Source organism: Entelurus aequoreus, linkage group LG05 (assembly GCF_033978785.1).
Source record: "Entelurus aequoreus isolate RoL-2023_Sb linkage group LG05, RoL_Eaeq_v1.1, whole genome shotgun sequence".
In the NCBI taxonomy this organism is placed as follows: Eukaryota; Metazoa; Chordata; class Actinopteri; order Syngnathiformes; family Syngnathidae; genus Entelurus; species Entelurus aequoreus.
Window position 1 is genome coordinate 74,023,843 of NC_084735.1, and position 20,584 is coordinate 74,044,426.

The 20,584-nt window shown below is 36.9% G+C and overlaps 1 protein-coding gene and 1 pseudogene across 1 annotated transcript in view; both read left to right on the plus strand.

Moving 5' to 3' along the window:
* galnt10 (UDP-N-acetyl-alpha-D-galactosamine:polypeptide N-acetylgalactosaminyltransferase 10 (GalNAc-T10)) overlaps positions 1 to 12,471 on the plus strand; it is a 126,077-nt gene extending 113,606 nt beyond the window's left edge. The window contains exon 5 of the mRNA XM_062048901.1: positions 12,400 to 12,471. Coding sequence (XP_061904885.1) covers positions 12,400 to 12,407 — 8 coding nt within the window. The 3' untranslated portion in view covers positions 12,408 to 12,471. The remainder of the gene's footprint in view (positions 1 to 12,399) is intronic.
* Positions 12,472 to 16,531: 4,060 nt separating this feature from the next.
* Positions 16,532 to 20,584, plus strand: part of LOC133649966 (polypeptide N-acetylgalactosaminyltransferase 10-like) — a 60,799-nt pseudogene continuing 56,746 nt past the window's right edge.

Below are 20,584 nucleotides of genomic sequence, written 5' to 3' on the forward strand. Positions count from 1 at the left end.
CTGAACATTTTGAATGAAAGAAACTGCTGTTCTAAATGTGTCCACTGGATGTCGCAATAGCAATTCTTTGTATCGTTGTAGATGATGCTATATATGTACAAAATAAACAACATGATGTTAGTACATCAGTCGAGGAAAATGATCAAACTACATAAATAACAAACATTTTCATATATTTTTTTTATTTTGATGGATTGAAAATTAACACCAATGAGTTGACTGATGAATATTGTCACATAATTTATTCAGAAAATATAAATAACGACAAATAAAGATAGAATACTATTAACTGCAACATGTAAGTGTAAAAAAACAACAACAATATTATGATTTGTACAATTTCAGAATGTGCTTGTTTTATTATTTTTTTTAAAAAGAAAAAGATCTGAAGTTGTCTTTATATTTAAGTTATCGTGCTGTGATTTTACTAGTCCGGCCCATTTGGGAGTAGATTTTTCTCCATGTGGCCCCCGATCTAAAATGAGTTTGACACCCCTGTTTTAAGGGTTTTGGTCCTAAATGATCTCAGTAAGATATTACAGCTTGTTGCTGAGATTTGATGACCTATATTGAGTAAAACATGCTTGAAACTAGAATATCAACTGATGCAAAGCTGTGTCATCAACACTCACAAGTATAAAACTACTTTTTTAAAGTAATCATTTCTTACTTCAAGCATGAAAAAAGTAAATCATGATGCCGAGCGCATATCATTATGTCATGATAATGGCACTAGCATTTACTTAATTTAAGAATATTTTTCAACATATTGAGCAAAAAGGTGTCTTTTTTTTTTTTACTACCAAGAAAAGTGCACTTGTTATTAGTGAGGATATACTTATTTTAAGGTATTTTTGGGTTCATTGAGGTTAGCTAATTTTACTTGTTTTGGAAAGTCTTGACCGGCCGAATTTTCTTGTTCTATTGGCAGATAATTTTGCTTAGTTCAAATAAAATATCCCTAATTTTTGTTTTGTTTTTTCTTGTTTTTGAACACTGACTGTATCAGTGTGAGGTCTAAATATCGGCCTGATAATTGTGTATCCGATATTTTTTGTGCTCCCCTAGTATCATGCCCTATTGTTTGGACATGTAAGTCCTGATTTTGCACCAAAAAAACCAAAAAAAAAACCAAACACATGTTACAGTTTATTTAAAGACAAAACTATAACTTAACGGTCATTTGGCGGCGTGGCTCAGATGGCCAGAAATTTGAAGGTTCCTAGTTCAAATCCAGCTTCAGCCATCCTAGGGACTGACGTGTGTCTTTGGGCAAGCCACTTCACCCACATTTCTCCCAGTGCCACCCACACTGGTTTAAACGTAGCTTAAAAATGTGCAGTAGGAAGGCCTCATTCGTCGCGGTTTACCTGACACATGAAACGTGACACATTTTGCACTATCCGCTTGACCCGCCAGACAGCAGTAGAGTGTTGAATATCTTAAAATGAGTTTTGCGACAATTCCAACTTTGGCCACAGCGTCAGTTGCTATCTAGAGTGGCACTTTTCATCATTTTCAGCAGACTGCATTGCAAAATAATTAACACCCCTCATTCCTCTCGCTCGAGATCCACCCAGGAGTGGGGCCATATGAATCCATTCTCTGCTGGAGATAATGGGTTTCACATTGTAAAGCGCTTTGAGTCTCTAGAGAAAAAGTGCTATATAAATATAATTCACTTCACTAACTTCACTAATAACTCATAATGCCTGCTCAGTGGCCTTGTGGTTAGAGTGTCCGCCCTGAGATCATTAGGTCGTGAGTTCAAACCCCGGCTGAGTCATACCAAAGACTATAAAAATGGAACCCATTACCTTCCTGCTTGGCACTCAGCATCTAGGGTTGGAATTGGGGGTTCAATCCCGAGCGCAGCCGGGATCACTGCTCACTGCTCCCCTCACCTCCCAGGGGGCGGAACAAGGGGATGGGTCAGTGGTACTTTAACTTTAGCTTTTTTATAATGTTAGAAGAAATGGCCAGCTTCCTATGCATTTGCCACAATCTCACAATAAATTATTGTAATGTCACAGCAAAGTCATGGTTTTACATCAATAAAGTCCTCATTTTTGCAAAATTAAAGTGAATAAAAAAGATTCCTAATTTTACGAGAATATTCCATTATATTGCAAGAAATAAGTGATCATTTTACAAGATTTGTTTGTATATATATACAGTATAACCTACTGAGGTAGCACAAATGTGTTATGAGCTTCACCACCGCTAGTTGGCATAGCGAATGTCAAAATGTACCGCAAAACATTCAGTCTTACTACAATAGATTATAGCTAGAAATCGAAATAACTTTGTTTTCCCACCTTTGGAATGAAGAAAATGAGTGTGAAGGACAGGACAGGGCTGGGAAAAAGAAACGGATTATATTACCGTATTTTCCGGACCATAGGGCGCACTGGATTATAAGGCGCACTGCCGATGAGCGTGTCTGGTCAGGGCTATTTTCATACAAAAGGCGCATTGATAGGGGTCATATTATTTTATTTTTTTTCTAAATGTAAAACACTTCCTTCATAACATGTAATGGTGGGTCTTTGGTCAAAATGTTGCATAGATTATGTTTTACAGATCATCTTCAAGCCGCTTTCTGACAGTCGCTTCAGAATGCGCCGTTTTGTGGGCGGTCTTGTTTACCAGACTCACCTTCGGCAGCGTCTTCTCCCCGTCAATTTTGTTGTAGCGGTGTAGCGTGCAAGGACGGGAGGGGAAGAAGTGTCAAAAGATGGAGCTAACTGTTTTAACGACATTCAGACTTTACTTAAATCAATAACGGAGCAGCATCTCCTCATCCGGAAACAACAACAAGGCAAATGTGACCCGTGAAAAACCGTCCGACCGGAACTCTAATAAATAATCCAATCCAATCCACTTTATTTATATAGCACATTTACACAACAAGAATGTTTCCAAAGTGCTGCACAGCCATGTTAAAAGCAATATTAAAAACAATATTATACTCCACCAATGACTGAATAAAAACAAAAAATAAATGAATAAAAAACCAATATAAAAAATATATATGATTAAAAAACGAGTTCAAAGGGTAAAACCAATTTAAACAGTAAAATAGAAATCTACATTTATAAAAAACACAGAGGACAACAAGAGGACAAAAGACCACACAACTCACATAGTGTTAAAAGCCAAAGAATAAAAGTGGGTCTTAAGACGAGACGTAAAACACTCCACTGTGGAAGCAGTTTGAACATGGAGGTGCAGAGTGTTCCAGAGCTTAGGGCCGACCACAGAGAAGGCCCTGTCTCCCCTGGTTTTAAGTCTCGTCCTGGGCACCACGAGCTGGAGCTGGCTCTCGGACCTCAGAGCGCGCGCAGGAGTGTAATTTTGGATGAGGTGCCAGTCCATGTAAAGCTTTAAAAACAAAACAGCAAGGTTTTAAAATCAATTCTAAAATGAACAGGGAGCCAGTGCAAACTCCGAAGAATTGGGGTTATATGCTCGCGTTTCCTGGCCCCTGTTAAAAGTCGTGCTGCCGCGTTCTGGACTAACTGCAACCTGGAGAGAGCTCTTTGGCTAATGAATAAAGTTAAATAAAGTTCCTTGGGTGAATAATGTAAACTCACTACACCGGTATGTTTTAGCGCTTTCATGGCGAGTTTACTGACAGATATAAGTAAGAATTTTACACTACTTTATATTAGAAATGGCAACAGCGGAGGGTGAATGTCCCATAACAAGAAGATAGAGAAAAAGAAGAAGCTTATCGACTATGTCATCGGTACAGACTACAAAGGCGGACGGGCGCAATTTTTCAGGATTTATGAAAATCCCAAATACAGATCAGCAGGTACCAGAAGGTAAGAAAAGTTGCTTTTGCATAATATTGCGAAACAAAACGTCAGATAATGTCTTACCTTATACACACACCATAATAATACTCATATGTTTAATGCGCCAACAATCCATCAAGCCGTGCAGCTTCATAGCTTACCAAAGTCGTACTAAAACATTTTGCTAGATTTTTTGAGCGCCGTGTTTAATGTTCTATATTTTCGATAGAACATAAAATGTTGGTGTTGTTTACTTGAGGGATATTGCCAGCATACCTCTTACCATGTATCTCTTATGTTTGACTGCCATCTACTGGTCACACTTATCGTTACACCATGAACCAAATAAAATAGCTTCGAGGTCGGTGAGCAATACCAGAATTATTCCGTACATTAGGCGCACCGGGTTGAATGGGAGCAAAAACAAAAGTGTTGCGTATATTTTTTTGTTCAGTATGTCTTCATCAAATCTTATCCGATTTTAACAAAACTTGCAATGTTTATGCTGGTTTTGATGTAATGGCAATCCAAATTTTACCCAGCTCTGATCAAGATCGCGCTTTTGGCACGATTTGAGTTCAACTTGCTATCATTACCCGAATGTTTGCATTTTCTTCCATGTAATACAGAATAAATTACTTAATGCTCTTATGTATGTTCGGGTTTAATTTTTATGAGCAAATCTCTTCAGGTCCGATTAAGTGTTGTCTTGTTTCCATGGCCTCCGGATGAAAAGGTGTTTTTTACTCAAGAGGCAGACACCGAGTAGAGAATAATGCTATTATCTTTTACCAGCTGTTTTTTTCCCCCCCTCCTAGTTCTGCTTAATTGGAGTGTATTTTAGAAAACGAGAGCTGCTCTCCAGGGACACTTCATTAGCACCTGTTAAGTGTCCAAGCATGTTAGAGGAAAGATGGAAGATGAAAGCTGTGTTTGGATAGTTGCCTTTGAGTAAATGCTTGCTTGTTGGGGGATTTAAAAAAAAACAAAGGCTCAACTTTTGACCCATTTTAGGTCTTCTCCTCTCGGTCAAAATTCATTTTAAAATTCACAAGAGGTTATTTAAATGGAGAGCCAAAGTAGTAACCTAATACAACCTTGCAATGTGTTTATTATTGTTTCTGTTTGATTGAAGCCTAAATTAACATCCGGGGTGGACCACTAAGGACCAGCAATAGCGTCTGTAATTGTGGAAGTCACTGCCAGCTTAAAGGGGGCCAACTTAACTGCAAAACAAATACAAATGCGAGTTGAATTATTAGGCATCAGAGAATAAAATGAGCAACGAGAAAAGAAAAGTCCAAATGGGTGATGTTTCAGCTTGTGACTCTGTGGTTCTCAATTTTTTATTTTTTTTACCCTGTACCACATCATAAAACACTTGGCTCTCCATATACCACTATAATGAAATACAATAGCATAGTAGAAAAACAAAGGTTAGGTTTTATTTATCAATTACAATTAATATGTTTGGCCACTGTTTTTGCTCCTATTTTTCATGAGTTGAACTCACAGATCTAAAACTCTTACCAAATACACTATATTGCCAAAAGTATCCAAATGATCAGAATCAGGTGCCCTAATCATATGACAACTTATGCATGGAGACTGTTTCTACAAACATTTGTGAAAGAATTGGCCGCTCTGAGTGATTTCCAGCGTGGAACTGTCATAGGATGCTACCTGTGCAACAAATCCAGTCGTGAAATTTCCTCGCTCCTAAATATTCCAAAGTCAACTTTATTAGAAGAAAAGTGAAGAGTTTGGGAACAACAGCAAGTTAGCCACTAAAGTGGTAGGCCACGTAAGCTGACAGAGAGGGGTCAGCATAGTGCAAAGACTTTCTGCGCAGTCAGTTGCTACAGAGCTCCGAACTTCATGTGACCTTCCAATTAGCCCACGCACAGTACGCAGAGAGCTTCATTGAATGGGTTTCCATGGCCGAGCAGCTGCATCTAAGCCATACATCACCAAGTCCAATGCAAAGCATGAGGATGCGGTGGTATAAAGCACGTCACCACTTGTCTCTAGAGCAGTGGAGACACCTTCTCTGGAGTGATGAATCCCACTGTTCCATCTGGCAATCTAATGGACCAGTCTGGGTTTGGAGGTTGCCAGGAGAACGCTACATTTCGGACTGCATTGTGCCGAGTGTGAAATTTGGTGGAGGAGGAATTATGGTGTGGGGTTGTTTTTCAGGAGTTGGGCTTGGCCCCTTAGTTCCAGTGAAAGGAACTTTGAATGCTCCAGGATACCAAAACATTTTGGACAATTCCATGGGATGGCACTTCAAGTTCATATGTGAGTAAAGGCAGGCGGCCAAATACTTTTGGCAATATAGTGTACATACAAGACCTATTCCTCTCCAATATCGGTTGGATGTACTGTCAGGTTCTCTGAAACGCCTTCCGTAAAGAAATTATCATTCAATTCACGGGCAACAGCGATGGTGGACATTCCTGCAGTCAGCCTGCCAACTGCACGCTCCCTCAAAACGTGTGACATCTGTGGCATTGTGCTGTGTGATAAAACTGCACTTTTCAGAGTGGCCTTTTATTGTGGGCAGCCTAAGGCACACTTGTGCAGTAATCATGGTTTTTAATCAGCATCTCTAAATGCCACACCTGTGAGGTGTAACGGATTGTTATCTTGGCAAAGAAGAAATGACCACTAACACAGATTTAGACAGATTTGTGAACAATATTTTAGAGAAATATGTATTTTGTGTATATAGTAAAAGTTTTAGATCTTTGAGTTCAACTCATGAAAAATGGGAGCAAAAATAAAAGTGTTGCGTTTATATTTTTGTTCAGTATATCTTCATCACTCGTTGTGGCTTGTGCAGCCCTTTGAGACACTCGTGATTTAGGGCTATATAAGTAAACTTTGATTGATTGATTGATCAAATCTTATCTGATTTTAATAAAACTTGCATTTGTTATGCTGGTTTTGACATTGTAATGGCAATCCAAATTTCACCCAGCTCTGAGCAAGATCGCGCTTTTGGCAGCAATTTGAGTTCAACTTGCTATCATTACCCGAATGTTTGAACAGTAACACTGTGCTTTGAATATTTAATTAAGTGATTTTTCTTGGTGGACCACTAGTGGTACACGTAGCACCGTTTGAAAATCCCTGTTCTCGAGGAAAGATGAGGAAATAAACAGGTTACTGGATTATGATTGTTGTTTTAAAATGAACGATACACGCTTCAGTTGTCCATACCTGCTTTGCGGAGGCAGTAACTGCCATGATAAGTTAAGCTATCAATAAAATTGAGCTTTTACATCTCTGAGCTTCCTTTTTTATATCCCTATGTGGATGGATACTTTCTCCTTTTCCACTCTTGTTAGCCATTGAATCATTCAACAGAAGAGATACAGATTAAATACAACTCAAGATGGATTTATTCCTCTAAGCACATAAAAGGGACATCGGCCAGCATTTTGCGCGAATTGCGTTTGTGTAGGAAGTAGAGTGAAACCAAAAATGGCTAAAAGCTAAAGACATACGTAATAATTGTCCTTGAATAGATTTCAGTGTATAACAGCACGTGTCAATATAAACAACTATCAAATAATTCTAGTTGCATATTACATATACAAAGTCTCCTCGGCAAAAGTGTGTTAGAAAGTATCCAGTAAAAAAACATGTCCACATCATTCAATGTGCTTAACTTAATGAATGACTGTGGTCACTTCGTGTCGCCAAAAAAAAACATTTACTATTCCACTTCAATTTAAAGACAGCATAAGTCTATTTCACACGGTTAATGATAAATAGGTTAGTAATTTTACTACTGATTAAAGCTTTGCTAAAAGAAACACACCACAAGACAATAAAAGTATATGATTCATGTTGATATCGCAACAGTAACCTTATCAGGCAATATTCAAGGGTCTAAATTCCTTATCTTATTGGTAGTTAAAGGCCTACTGAAATGATTTTTTTTTATTTAAACGGGGATAGCAGATCCATTCTATGTGTCATACTTGATCATTTCGCGATATTGCCATATTATTGCTGAAAGGATTTAGTAGAGAACATCGACGATAAAGTTCGCAACTTTTGGTCGCTGATAAAAAAAGCCTTGCCTGTACCGGAAGTAGCGTGACGTCACAGGTTGAAGGGCTCATCATATTTCCCCATTGTTTACACCAGCAGCGAGAGCGATTCGGACCGAGAAAGCGACGATTACCCCATTAATTTGAGCCAGGATGAAAGATTTGTGGATGTGGAACGTGAGAGTGAAGGACTAGAGTGCAGTGCAGGACGCATCTTTTTTCGCTCTGACAGTAACTTAGGTACAACCTGGCTCTTTGGATTCCACACTCTCTCCTTTTTCTATTGTGGATCACGGATTTGTATTTTAAACCACCTCGGATACTATATCCTCTTGAAAATGAGAGTCGAGAACGCGAAATGGACATTCACAGTGACTTTTATCTCCACGACAATACATCGGCGAAGCACTTTAGCTACGGAGCTAACGTGATAGCATCGTGCTTAACTGCAGATAGAAACAAAAGAAATAAACCCCTGACTGGAAGGATAGACAGAAAATCGACAATACTATTAAACCATTGACCTGTAACTACACGGCGAAGCTTAACAATGCTGTTGCTAACGACGCCATTGAAGCTAGCTTAGCAACGGGACCTCACAGAGCTATGCTAAAAACATTAGCTATCCACCTATGCCAGCCAGCCCTCATCTGCTCATCAACACCCGTGCTCACCTGCGTTCCAGCGATCGACGGAGCGACGAAGGACTTCACTCGATCATCGATGCGGTCGGCGGCTAGCGTCGGATAGCGCGTCTGCTATCCAAGTCAAAGTCCTCCTGGTTGTGTTGCTGCAGCCAGCCGCTAATACACCGATCCCACCTACAGCTTTCTTCTTTGCAGTCTCCATTGTTCATTTAACAAATTGCAAAAGATTCACCAACACAGATGTCCAGAATACTGTGGAATTTTGCGATGAAAACCGAGGTTTTTGTATTGGATACAATGTGTCCGAATACTTCCGTTTCAACGATTGACGTCACGCGCATACGTCATCATACATAGATGTTTTCAACCGCAAGTTTAGCGGGAAATTTAAAATTGCACTTTATAAGTTAACCCGGCCGTATTGGCATGTGTTGCAATGTTAAGATTTCATCATTGATATATAAACTATCAGACTGCGTGGTCGGTAGTAGTGGGTTTCAGTAGGCCTTTAAAGCTTTGCTACAAGAAACACACCACAAGACAATAAAAGTATATGATCCATGTTGATATCGCAACAGTAACCTTATCAGGCAATAATCAATGGTCTAAATTCCGTATCTTATTGGTAGTTTAAAAAAAAAGTTGTATTGAGATACTACTAAAAAAAAAAAAGGCACAACACTACACAGAATTGGCTCTTACATGATTTGCTGATGCTCTGTGCGACGTTAAGCGGCATGGCAAATTGAATTTCAGAAATATTTTTGTTTAAAATTGGTGCAGTAGATAGCAAATTATGTATGAAGTGTCGGGCAGCTGAGGGAACTCTTGTTCATTTATTGTGGGAATGTCAGAGAATAAAAGGGTTATGGTTAAAAACTACAAAAGAAGCAATCGCATTCCTAAATATAAACATTCCAATGACACTGCAAACTTGTATTCTTGGTGATCCGCATCCATTTAGTAACGTGTCATCAAAGAATAAACATGCATTTCTTTCAATATGCATCATAACAAAAAGGGTAATACTAAAAAAATGGATAGATGTTGATAGTCCAACTCATACTGACTGGTATACACAAGCTATGGCAATGATATCAGTAGAAAAAAACGCATTTAGTTTAGATAATAATGAGTCGTGTATTGGAATATGGGATCCATTATTTAAATATGTTTCAACTATTAAATGAACCTAAAATATGACTTATTTTATCTTTGTTGAAAATATTGGACACGATGTGTTGTCAAGCTTATGAGATGTGATGCAAGTGTAAGCCACTGTGACACTATTCTTATTCTTTTTCTTTCTTTTTTATGTTTTTCTTTTTTATAAATGGCTGTGATGATAATTTCAATGAGGGATTTCTAATCACTGCTATGTTGGATTTATTATTAATATTGATACTGTTGTTGATATTGTTCATTTTTGTTTGATTACTTTTGGATTGTTTTGTGTCATGTTTGTGTGTCCTCTTAATTGCTCTGTTGATTGCTATTCTGAATGTTGCTGGGCCGGGTTTGGTTTTGGAATTGGAATTGTATTGTTGTGGTGTTGTGTTGTGTATTAATTTGTTGGATTGATTAATAAAAAATTAAAAAATAAATATTTTTCAAAAACTATGAATGGGGTCAAAAAATAGATTTTTCGAATGAATCGCCATTCATTTACAAAATAAAAATGTTTTTTTAATATATATATATATATATATATATATATATATATATATATATATATATATATATATATATATAAATGTTTTATGTTTTTTTTCTTTAATCTGTCCTGTGCAGCCACTCAGGCAAATCATATTGTTGATGTAGATGTCCATATCTGCTGTACAAATTTACTTTAGAAAAGAGAATTTTTGGATACTTCTCTTGTCTTATTAAATATTTGGATATAATGTTATTAAACAAATTCAGTTTTCTTTGAAGTAATATATTAAATTCATCACAGCTGTTCATCTATTTTATGGAGGAATGCAGTTAATCATAGAACTGACACCCAATGTTACTATAAAGTATGGATTTTGAATCGAAAATAGTTTCTGACTCGAATCGTTACCCACAATAATGGAATTAAATTTAATCGTGTGGTACCCAAAAGTGTCACAGCCCTGATTAATTACTTTAGAATTATTAATCTTTTCTGAAGTTCATCCTTCATCAACGATGATGTTTTTATAGTTTCACTAAAACATTTTTTAAGGAAAACAACACTCGCTCAGTGTTATTAGTGGCATATTTTTCTAAGATTTGGGATCTAATTAGTTTTGTACACCTTTCTTCTGTTCTCAATCTTACATGACAACGTCTCCTGCAAAAATGTTTCCCCTATATTTTCCATATTTACTGGATATTGATAATTTTAGAAAAAATGGAATGAGGGCAAAGCAAAACTTTCTCCACAGCCTTTGGACTTCAACTAGACTTATTCAACCTGATATAATGGACCACAATGTTGTATCAACCCAGGGGTCGGCAACCCAAAATGTTGAACGAGCCATATTAGACCAAAAATACAAGAAAAAAATATGTCTATAGCTGCAAAAAAATTAAAAGCCTAATATAAGTGTTACAATGAAGGCAACACATGATGTAAGTGTCTATATTAGCTATAGTAGCCTACTATCAAAATTACTTTGTGTCTCAGGCTGATGCAAATCTTTGTTACAGAAATGTTGACATTTTAATATTTATTTAAAAAATGTTTCACAACATTGGAAAACATTTGTAAAACAGAGGGTGAGATAACTCCTGGAAATTACTGGCTTAGAATGACCAAAGGTATAGAAGTGTGTGTCCAAGTTAAAGGAAACTGCAGTTTGTCTTCTTCTAATGTATTTATTACAATCTCTGCAAGCTGGGTAACGTTTGCTGTGGTCTGGAACGGCACACAAACAACTAGCAGAAATGCAGCCAATATTACATACAGATAATGTGTCATTAAAAAAACAAACATTTTGTTTGAGTAGAATTTTTTATTCAACAAAACCAGTTTTATTTCAAGGTACATGTAAATATGAATTAAATACACAGAAGACATACGTAAATGAAATCAAAAGAGCGCAAATATACCTACAAACGAGGCATAATGATGCAGTATACATACAGCTCGCCTAAAGAGCTTGTTATAATTGATTAGCTTGGAGTCATGCACTGACCAAATATGCCTGATTAGCACTCCACACACAAGTCAATAACATCAACAAAGCTCACCTTTGTGCATTCACACACAGCAACAACAGTTTGTTGGACAAAATGAGACAAAGAAGGAGTGGCATAAAACCCGTCTTTTTGTGTCAACGTGGGAGAAAGTTGTGCATGTAAACAAACTAGGGCTGCAACTAACGATTAATTTGATAATCGATTAATCTGTGGATTATTACTTCGATTAATCGATTAATATTCGGATAAAAGAGACAATCTACATTTCTATCCTATTCAGTATTTTATTGGAAAAAAACAGCATACCGGCACCATACTTATTTTGATTATTGTTTCTCAGCTGTTTGTAAATGTTGCAGTTTATAAATAAAGGTTTATTTAAAAAAAAAAAAAATTTTTTTAATAAAAAAACAAACTCTGCGCATATCATAGATCCAACGAATCGATGACTAAATTAATCGGCAACTATTTTAATAATCGATTTTAATCGATTTAATCGATTAGTTGTTGCAGCCCTAAAACAAACTATGGTGAGTTCAAGAACCGTCGAAAATAGTAGGACAAAACAGCACTGGCCAAATACTCTTATCAGTGAAGCATGTTTAACATTAACAGTGGGGTTTCTAACAATTAGTAAGGTTTATGTCATGTTTGTCCTACGTAAACCATATTAAAAGAAAAAATATATTTTTCCCTCATCTTTTTCCATTTTCATAGATTTGTGAAAAAGCTCCAGTGAGCCACTCGGCGACGCAAAAGAGCCGCATGCAGCTCTCCAGCCGCGGGTTGCCTAACCCCCGATTAACTAAAAGCTTTGTTTCCCTTTTCCATTTACTTCACTGTCCTCGCACTCCTCCAACAAAAGGAGACAAAACAAGCCCTAAGACCTTCCACATTCAGGTCCTGGGCATGGCGGGCTGCTCAAGGACTAACACACCCCATGGGGATTTTTTTTTTTTTTTTTTTGGTCAGTGACTGTGCGGGAGGCTGTGATTTGGAGTGAACACAACATGGATGCTGCTTGTGTAAACAGTGACGAGCATTGACTGTGTTGCTACTGGTCTGCTGCTGTGAAGTCACTTGATTTTTCCTTGGCAATTTGTTTCCCCCATTTTTGGCAGTTGTAATGCTATTACTGCTTGAACTGGATAGTGTTTTTCTCTCTATGCACTCATTTCCACTGGACTTCTAAAGGATCAAACAGCATGAGTATTGGCATCTGTTTTGGTGTTGGGATGAACAAGATCATCAGAAGTTCCTCAGGGGGGGGGTCATCCAAAAAGTCAATCCATTCTGGTGTCCAGGGATTTTGGTCAGATTTTTTAAATGAATTGTTTGTAGTTATATCAAATTAAGGAAATTGCCATCTCTAGGAAATAGTAAAACAGTAATGGACTTTTAGTCAGAATGTAATTTTTTAATTTTTTTTAATTTTTAATTTTTTAATTTTAATTTTTTTTAAATGTTTGAATTTTTAAAAAAAATTTAAAAATTTTAATTTTTACATTTTTTCATTTTTTTTTTTTAATATTTAAAAAAAAATTTGTCCTGTCTAGCTTCCTAGTTTTTTACTTTAGTCTTTATTTGAAGGGACACTGCACAGAAACATTAAGCTCAAAGACTGATATGTTCTGTACCAGATTATAGCTAAATAGCTCATTTCCGTCTGCAGTCCCTGGCTACCTAAATTAAAGGGATACAAAAATAATGCAATAAAATTATGACAATAAAATCATACTGTAGCATGTAATCAAATTAAGAAAAGTCATAAAATGCCCTTTCATTGACACATACTTAATATACAATACAACCACACCTCATTTACATCATCACACAAAGACACTTCTCAGGCAAATCATATGGTTGATGTAGATGCCCATCTCGGCTGTACAGATTTACTTTACAAAAGAGAAGTTTGGTATATTTCTCTTCTTGCCTTATTTGTATTTAACTTTATTAAATGTATTCATATTATCATTTGGTGCAGCCGGGCCGGAGCAGGAGGAGATAGAAAGAGGGGGGAAAAAAAGGAAGACGGAGGGGGAAATTGTGGGGACAAGAGGGGGATAAGACAGAGAGACAAAAACAACAACAGCAAACACAACAATAACAACAACAACAATATGTACAAATATGATAGTGAAAGTGATAGCAAAGAAGCAGTTAGTGAAATAAATAATAATACAGAAATGACAATGAACATTATTAGACTACAAATGGAGCAATACAAATACCAATAGAAATAGCACTATTGAGATAGGCTCCAGCGACCCCGAAAGGGACAAACGGTAGAAAATGGATGGATGTATAATGAATAATATCAATTATTTACCTCTATTATCAACAATACAATTGTTCAAATGCAACAATACATATATGTAATGATAACTTGAAATACAAAAGAAAAGCAGATAAATGGAGGGGAAGAAAGAGAAGCCAGCTATATTAACCTTGTAGATTGTTATAGTAATAATAGGTTAAGCTTTGTCAGTGTGCCATGTGTTACCCTGTTTCCCCTAGGGTAACAATGTTGATATATGTTTGATGAAATGTGATTATATGGATGAGTGTATGTATGTATATGTGCTTATATATGTACTGTCACAATGTAAGTTAACCCAGTGGTCCCCAACCACCGGGCAGCAGCCCGGTACCGGTCCGTGAATCGATTGGTACCGGGCCGCACAATAAATAAATATTTTTGTTTTTATTTTTTAAATTTTTTTTTTTTACAATTAAATCAACATAAAATACACAAGATACTCTTACAATTAGTGCACCAACCCAAAAAACCTCCCTCCCCCATTCACACTCATTCACACAAAAGTGTTGTTTCTTTCGGTTATTTCAGTCTGCAGGGATACAGTCCGTAAGCACACATGATTGTTTATGACAAAAAAAACAAAAACAAAAAAAACATACCCCCCCGGTCCGTGGGACACATTTTCAAGCGTTGACCGGTCCGCAGTTACAAAAAGGTTGGGGACCACTGAGTTAACCAATGAGCAACAATTTCCAGCACTTTGTTGCTGGAACTTGTAACAGGATTAGTTTCTGTCCAAAAGTCGTGATAGTGGTCAATCCAACACAAACTTATTGCAGTTGCACAACCCAGAATAAAAGAATGCACTAAAAAATAACACCTAAATCGGGAGCGGCTCTTTAGCGCCGCCCTTGTGGCTCCCTAGATCTCTTTCAGAGATGTGTGAAAATGGAACAAGATGAAGAAAAAATATATATATTTTGTTTTAATATAGTTTCTGTAGGAGAACAAACATGACACAAACCTTCCTAATTGTTAGAAATCCCACTATTTATACTTAACATGCTTCACTGATGAGAACATTTTGCGAGCGCCGTTTTGTCCTACTGATTTTGCCGGTTCTTGAACTCACCATAGGTTGTTTACATGTACAACTTTTTCCGACGCTGCCACTCCTTCTTTGTCTCATTTTGTCCACCAAACGTTTTATGTTGTGCGTGAATGCACAAAAGTGAGCTTTGTTGATTTTATTGATTTGCTCGAGTGCTTATCAGGCATATTTGCTCAATCCATGACAGCAAGGTAATCGATGCTAACATGCTATTTAGGCTAGCTGTATGTACATATTGCATTATTATGCCTCGTTTGTAGGTATATTTGAGCTCATTTAATTTCCTTGATTTATGTCCTCTGTGTATTTAATCTATATTTGCATGTCTCATGACACATTATCTGTATGTAATATTGGCTAAATTAGTTGTTTGTGTGCTATGTTGTTCCAGACCACAGCAAACATTACCCAGCTCGCAAAGATTGTAATAAATCCATTAGAAGAAGATAGCCTGCCGTTTTCTTCACTCGGACACACACATCTATACCTTTTGCCATTCTAAACCAGTAATTTCCAGAAGTTATCTCATTCTGTGAGAAGCCTCCATTTTACTAATGATTTCCATTGTTGCAAAAAATGTGTAGAATGAACGTTAAAATACAACATTTCTCTCAACGAAGATTTGCGTCAGCCTTTGATAGTAGGCTAATATAGACTTAAACTTAGACTTAGACTTAGACTTCCTTTTTATTGTCATTCAAATTTGAACTTTACAGTACAGATAAGAAATACATTTTGTTGCATTAGCTCATGGTAGTGCAGGATAAAAAAGCAATAAGGTGCATATATAAATAAATAAATAAATAGGTTACTGTACAGATAAATATATTGCACTTTTTCATATGCATCCACGTTTATGGATGTATGTTATATTGTCTTTTTTATTCCAGCGAGTTAATCCATTTTGGAGGGAATTGAGGGGATAATTATGATGCGTTCAAGAGTCGCTAATATAGACACTTACATCATGTGTTGCCTTCATTATAACACTTATATAAGGCTTTTAATTTTTTGCGACTCCAGACAGATTTATTTGTTTGTATTTTTGGTCCAATATGGCTCTTTCAACATTTTGGGTTGCCAACCCCCGACCTAAATGGAATTAGAAAAGGCTGCTGCACGAGTAGCTAGTTGCAGCACAACCAGAAGCGTGCACGCTCAATAAAGGTATCAAAACATAGCACTGTTTTACGTGAATTGATACCCGGTAGTAGCGATGGAACCCGGTTGGTGCCTATAAAAGTACCGAATATCCTTTTTTCCCAGGTGTGACGTCATACTGTATGGTAGAAATTTACTCAAAGTGCTAGACTCCGTAAGCTCTTTCTTTTTCGCTATCCTCTTGTTATGGGGCAGACTGGCTCGCACATGCACATGAATCCTTTGCTGTTGCCGTTTCTGATACAAAATAGCATGTAGTTCAAACTTAATCTGTCAGTTGACTCGCTACGGAAGCGGTACAATTTACAATAAAGATGGTGGGAAGAAGTTGCTGTCGAAGTGGAAGCACGTCAAATAACACCGCCCGTAAGACGTTGCATCCTGAAGAGGCGGTAAGAAAGCAGCTTGAAAACGGTCTTTAAAACATAATCCATGCAACATTTGGACCCGAGAACCAACAATGCATGTTATGTATTGTAGACCACAAACAAAAACATAATATCACCCCTTTAACAATTCTTGCAAGATTTATTGACCTTTCTTTACAAGCCTTATTGGATTCACAAATCTTTTGAAGGAGGGGTACCCGCTGGGTCTTAAAAAAATCTCTTAAAAACTCGAAAAAATACGACTATGACACATTCTACTTATTCAAAACAAATGTTTCTAATTCCGAGGGCGCTATTCATAACTACAAAACGGAACCGGAGTACCTGCAGTGAATATTACAAAAGCCCACAGAAAATATGAGTTATTTGTGTAAGATGGTTTGTGCCTGTAGAACAAACAAGTTAATGCATGATTGAAGCCAGCGGATATAAACATAAAATGTTTTCACAGACGTCACATTTCAGGTTAGGAGCCATCGTGGAGGGCAGCATTTGTAAACATTACGGTAAAAGTGAATGGAACTATAAGGTAAAAGTCAAAGTCTGTGTCTAAAGACGCTACAAACACATTGCAAAAAGTCAGTGTTCAAAAACAAGAACAAAAAAATACAAAAATGAGGGGTATTTTATTTGATCCAAGCAAAATTATCTGCCAATGGAACAAGAAAATTTGGCTTGTCAAGACTTTCCAAAACAAGTAAAATTAGCTAACCTCAATGAACCCAAAAATACCTTAAAATAAGTATATTCTCACTAATAACAAGTGCACTTTTCTTGGTAAAAAAAAAAAAAAGACCTTTTTGCTCAATATGTTGAAAAATATTCTTAAATTAAGTAAATGCTAGTGCCATCATCTTGACATAATGATATGCGCCCGGCATTACATTTCTTGAAACCAACAAACTTACACTAAAAATTAGTTTATTGTTCCTAATGGAAAGGCAACAAGGCAACCGCTTGTTACTCTCGTGGTCTACTAGCCGCTCAGGCAAATCATATGGTCTAAAAATGCATTTTTCTATCGATAACATGACATCATCGCGCCAAGTGTGTGCTCTTTCAGTCAATTAGTGCGCATATATACAGCCTGGCCCCCGGCCAAAACATTTTTAATTGTAATTTTGAAGAATTTACCTGAATGTGCATGAACTATTTCTGTTCAGAATAGTTTGAAAAGTCACATGTGAAATGTTTAAATATTAACTGTCAGTTTACTGTAGTGTGCCAACTGTACTACTTTATGAGTGCGTATTTTCTATTGTTTCATTGAAAATAAAACAGCAAAGTCCATTTGGCTGTCATCCGTTTTAATTATGAGACAAAATTGTGTCAAAGTCATGATTTTTTTTTTCATGCTTGAAATAAGAAATGATTACTTTAAAAAAGTAGTTTTATACGTGTGAGTGTTGATGACACAGCTTTGCAACAGTTGATATTCTAGTTTCAAGTATGTTTTACTCAATATAGGTCATAAAATCTCAGCAACAAGCTGTAATATCTTACTGAGATCATTTAGGACCAAAACCCTTAAAACAAGTAAAACATTCTAACATAAAATCTGCTTAGTGAGAAGAATTATTTTATCAGACAGAAAATAAGCAAATACTGTATCACCCTTATTTGAGATATTTAATCTTACTTAGATTTCAGTTTTTGCAGTGCACCTGCACAGCTGGGCAAGGATCAATTTGTACCGGTACTTTTTTTTCAGTATAGAGGTGAAATGGGTCTTCAGTTTTTTTCACCATGGTCTTAACATTTTAAATTTGACTTGTTGAAACCTGCAGAGAAGCGTTCCAAAATGTTTAAATGAGTAACATATTTTATATGTAGGGCTGGGCCGATAAAACGCTTTCAATATACAGTATATCGCGATCGATATGTATTCATATGGTAAATGTTAAATGGGTTATACTTGTATAGCACTTTTTTACCTTCAAGGTACTCAAAGCGCTTCGACACTATTTCCACATTCACCCATTCACACACGCATTCACATACTGATGGCGGGAGCTGCCATGCAAGGCCCTAACCACGACCCATCAGGAGCAAGGGTGAAGTGTCTTGCTCAAGGACACAACGGACGTGACTTTGTACATGTCAAACTACTTCCTTAACGTAAATGACCGCCATAACCACAACACCAGGGGGAGCTCCACTAACCACGTTAAACCCAGATTCCGAACTAACAAAGGTCTTAACTCATTCTCTTTCTATGCCACATCAATGTGGAATGCGCTCCCAACAGGTATAAAAGAAAGGGCATCTCTATCCTCCTTCAAAACCGCAATAAAAGTTCACCTCCAGGCAGCTACAACCCTAAACTAACAGGTATAAAAGAAAGGGCTTCTCTATCCTCCTTCAAAACCGCAATAAAAGTTCACCTCCAGGCAGCTACAACCCTAAACTAACACCCTCCCCGGATTGCTAATAATCAAATGTAAACAATCAAATGCAGATACTCTCTCTCTCTCTCTCTCTCTTTCTATCTCTCTCTCTCTCTCTCTCTCTCTCTCTCTCTCTCTCTCTCTCTCTCTCTCTATGTCCACTACTTGCTGTCCATATCCTACCCCCCCCCCCCACACACACACCCCTGATTGTAAATAATGTAAATAATGTAAATAATTCAATGTGATTATCTTGTGTGATGACTGTATTATGATAATAGTATATATGATACTATATATCTGTATCATGAATCAATTTAAGTGGACCTCGACTTAAACAAGTTGAAAAACTTATTTGGGGTTACCATTTAGTGGTCAATTGTACGGAATATGTACTTCACTGTGCAACCTACTAATAAAAGTCTCAATCATTCAATCAAACTAGGTTGATAGAAGCTGGGGATCGAACCAGGAACCCTCCGGTTGCTGGCACGGCCACTCTCCCAACTGCACCACGCCGTCCCCATACCAATATAAAATGCGTTAAATAAAACGCTCGATAAATATACTGTATTTTTTTTGGGTCGGAAAAAAACGGAAAGAATAAAGCTTGGTCGGTTTAATGAACAAAGGCACTCGCGGCCTGGTAAGCTAGCCAAACAGGAAGTGGTCATGAAAACCGCCAAAACAGCCAATCGCGTAACAGTATCAACCATCAGTTTTGGTTGCACCATATTGCTGTCGATTTTCTGTACAGAGCGAAACAAAATTAAAAATGAGTGCTGTAGAGAGCGAAGAACTCGTGGATAAAACAGGAAATTCATGGATTTTTGCAAACGGACCATCGTTCTTCGCCACGCTTATCTTTTCTTATCAACACAGGTCCGTCCGTTCCTTATTCGGATGTACGAAAAAACGTAGGAACTGAAGTACAGGACTGTAACTAAAATAAATAACTAAATACAACAAATGTGCTGATTTCAAAATAATAATTACTGCATAAGATTAGTTTGTGGCACTAATACTTGCTCTTGTCAGGTTTCTCCAAGTTTACATTTTCACACACTATTTTTGTTACACTTTATCAGGCATTCTTTACATATTTTGCCTTAAAGAGGTTATTGTAAAGTGTTTATTGTAATTTTATAATTGTGTTTACATTGACTAATTTTCCATTCTTGTATTGATATTTCATTTACTTTCTGCCTTGGTAGCTTAGGGTATTTTAATCAGAGGGTGGTTACATTTGAAGTAAAAATGTTAACATTTGTTATATTTTTCTCCTGGTCTATATTTTCATAGGTCATAAAAAATATCAATACCGTGTTTTCCGGACCATAAGGTGCACCGGATTATAAGGCGCACTGCCGATGAATGGTCTAGTTTTGATCTTTTTTCATATATTAGGCGCACCGGATTTTAGGGCGCATTGAAGGAGTCATATTATTATAATTTTTTTCTAAATGTAAAACACTTACTCGTGGTCTACATAACAAGTAATGGTGGTTCTTTGGTCTTCAAGCCGCTTCCAGATGCGCCGTTTTGTGGGCGATCTTATTTACGGCAGCGTCTTCTATATTTGTTGTAGCGG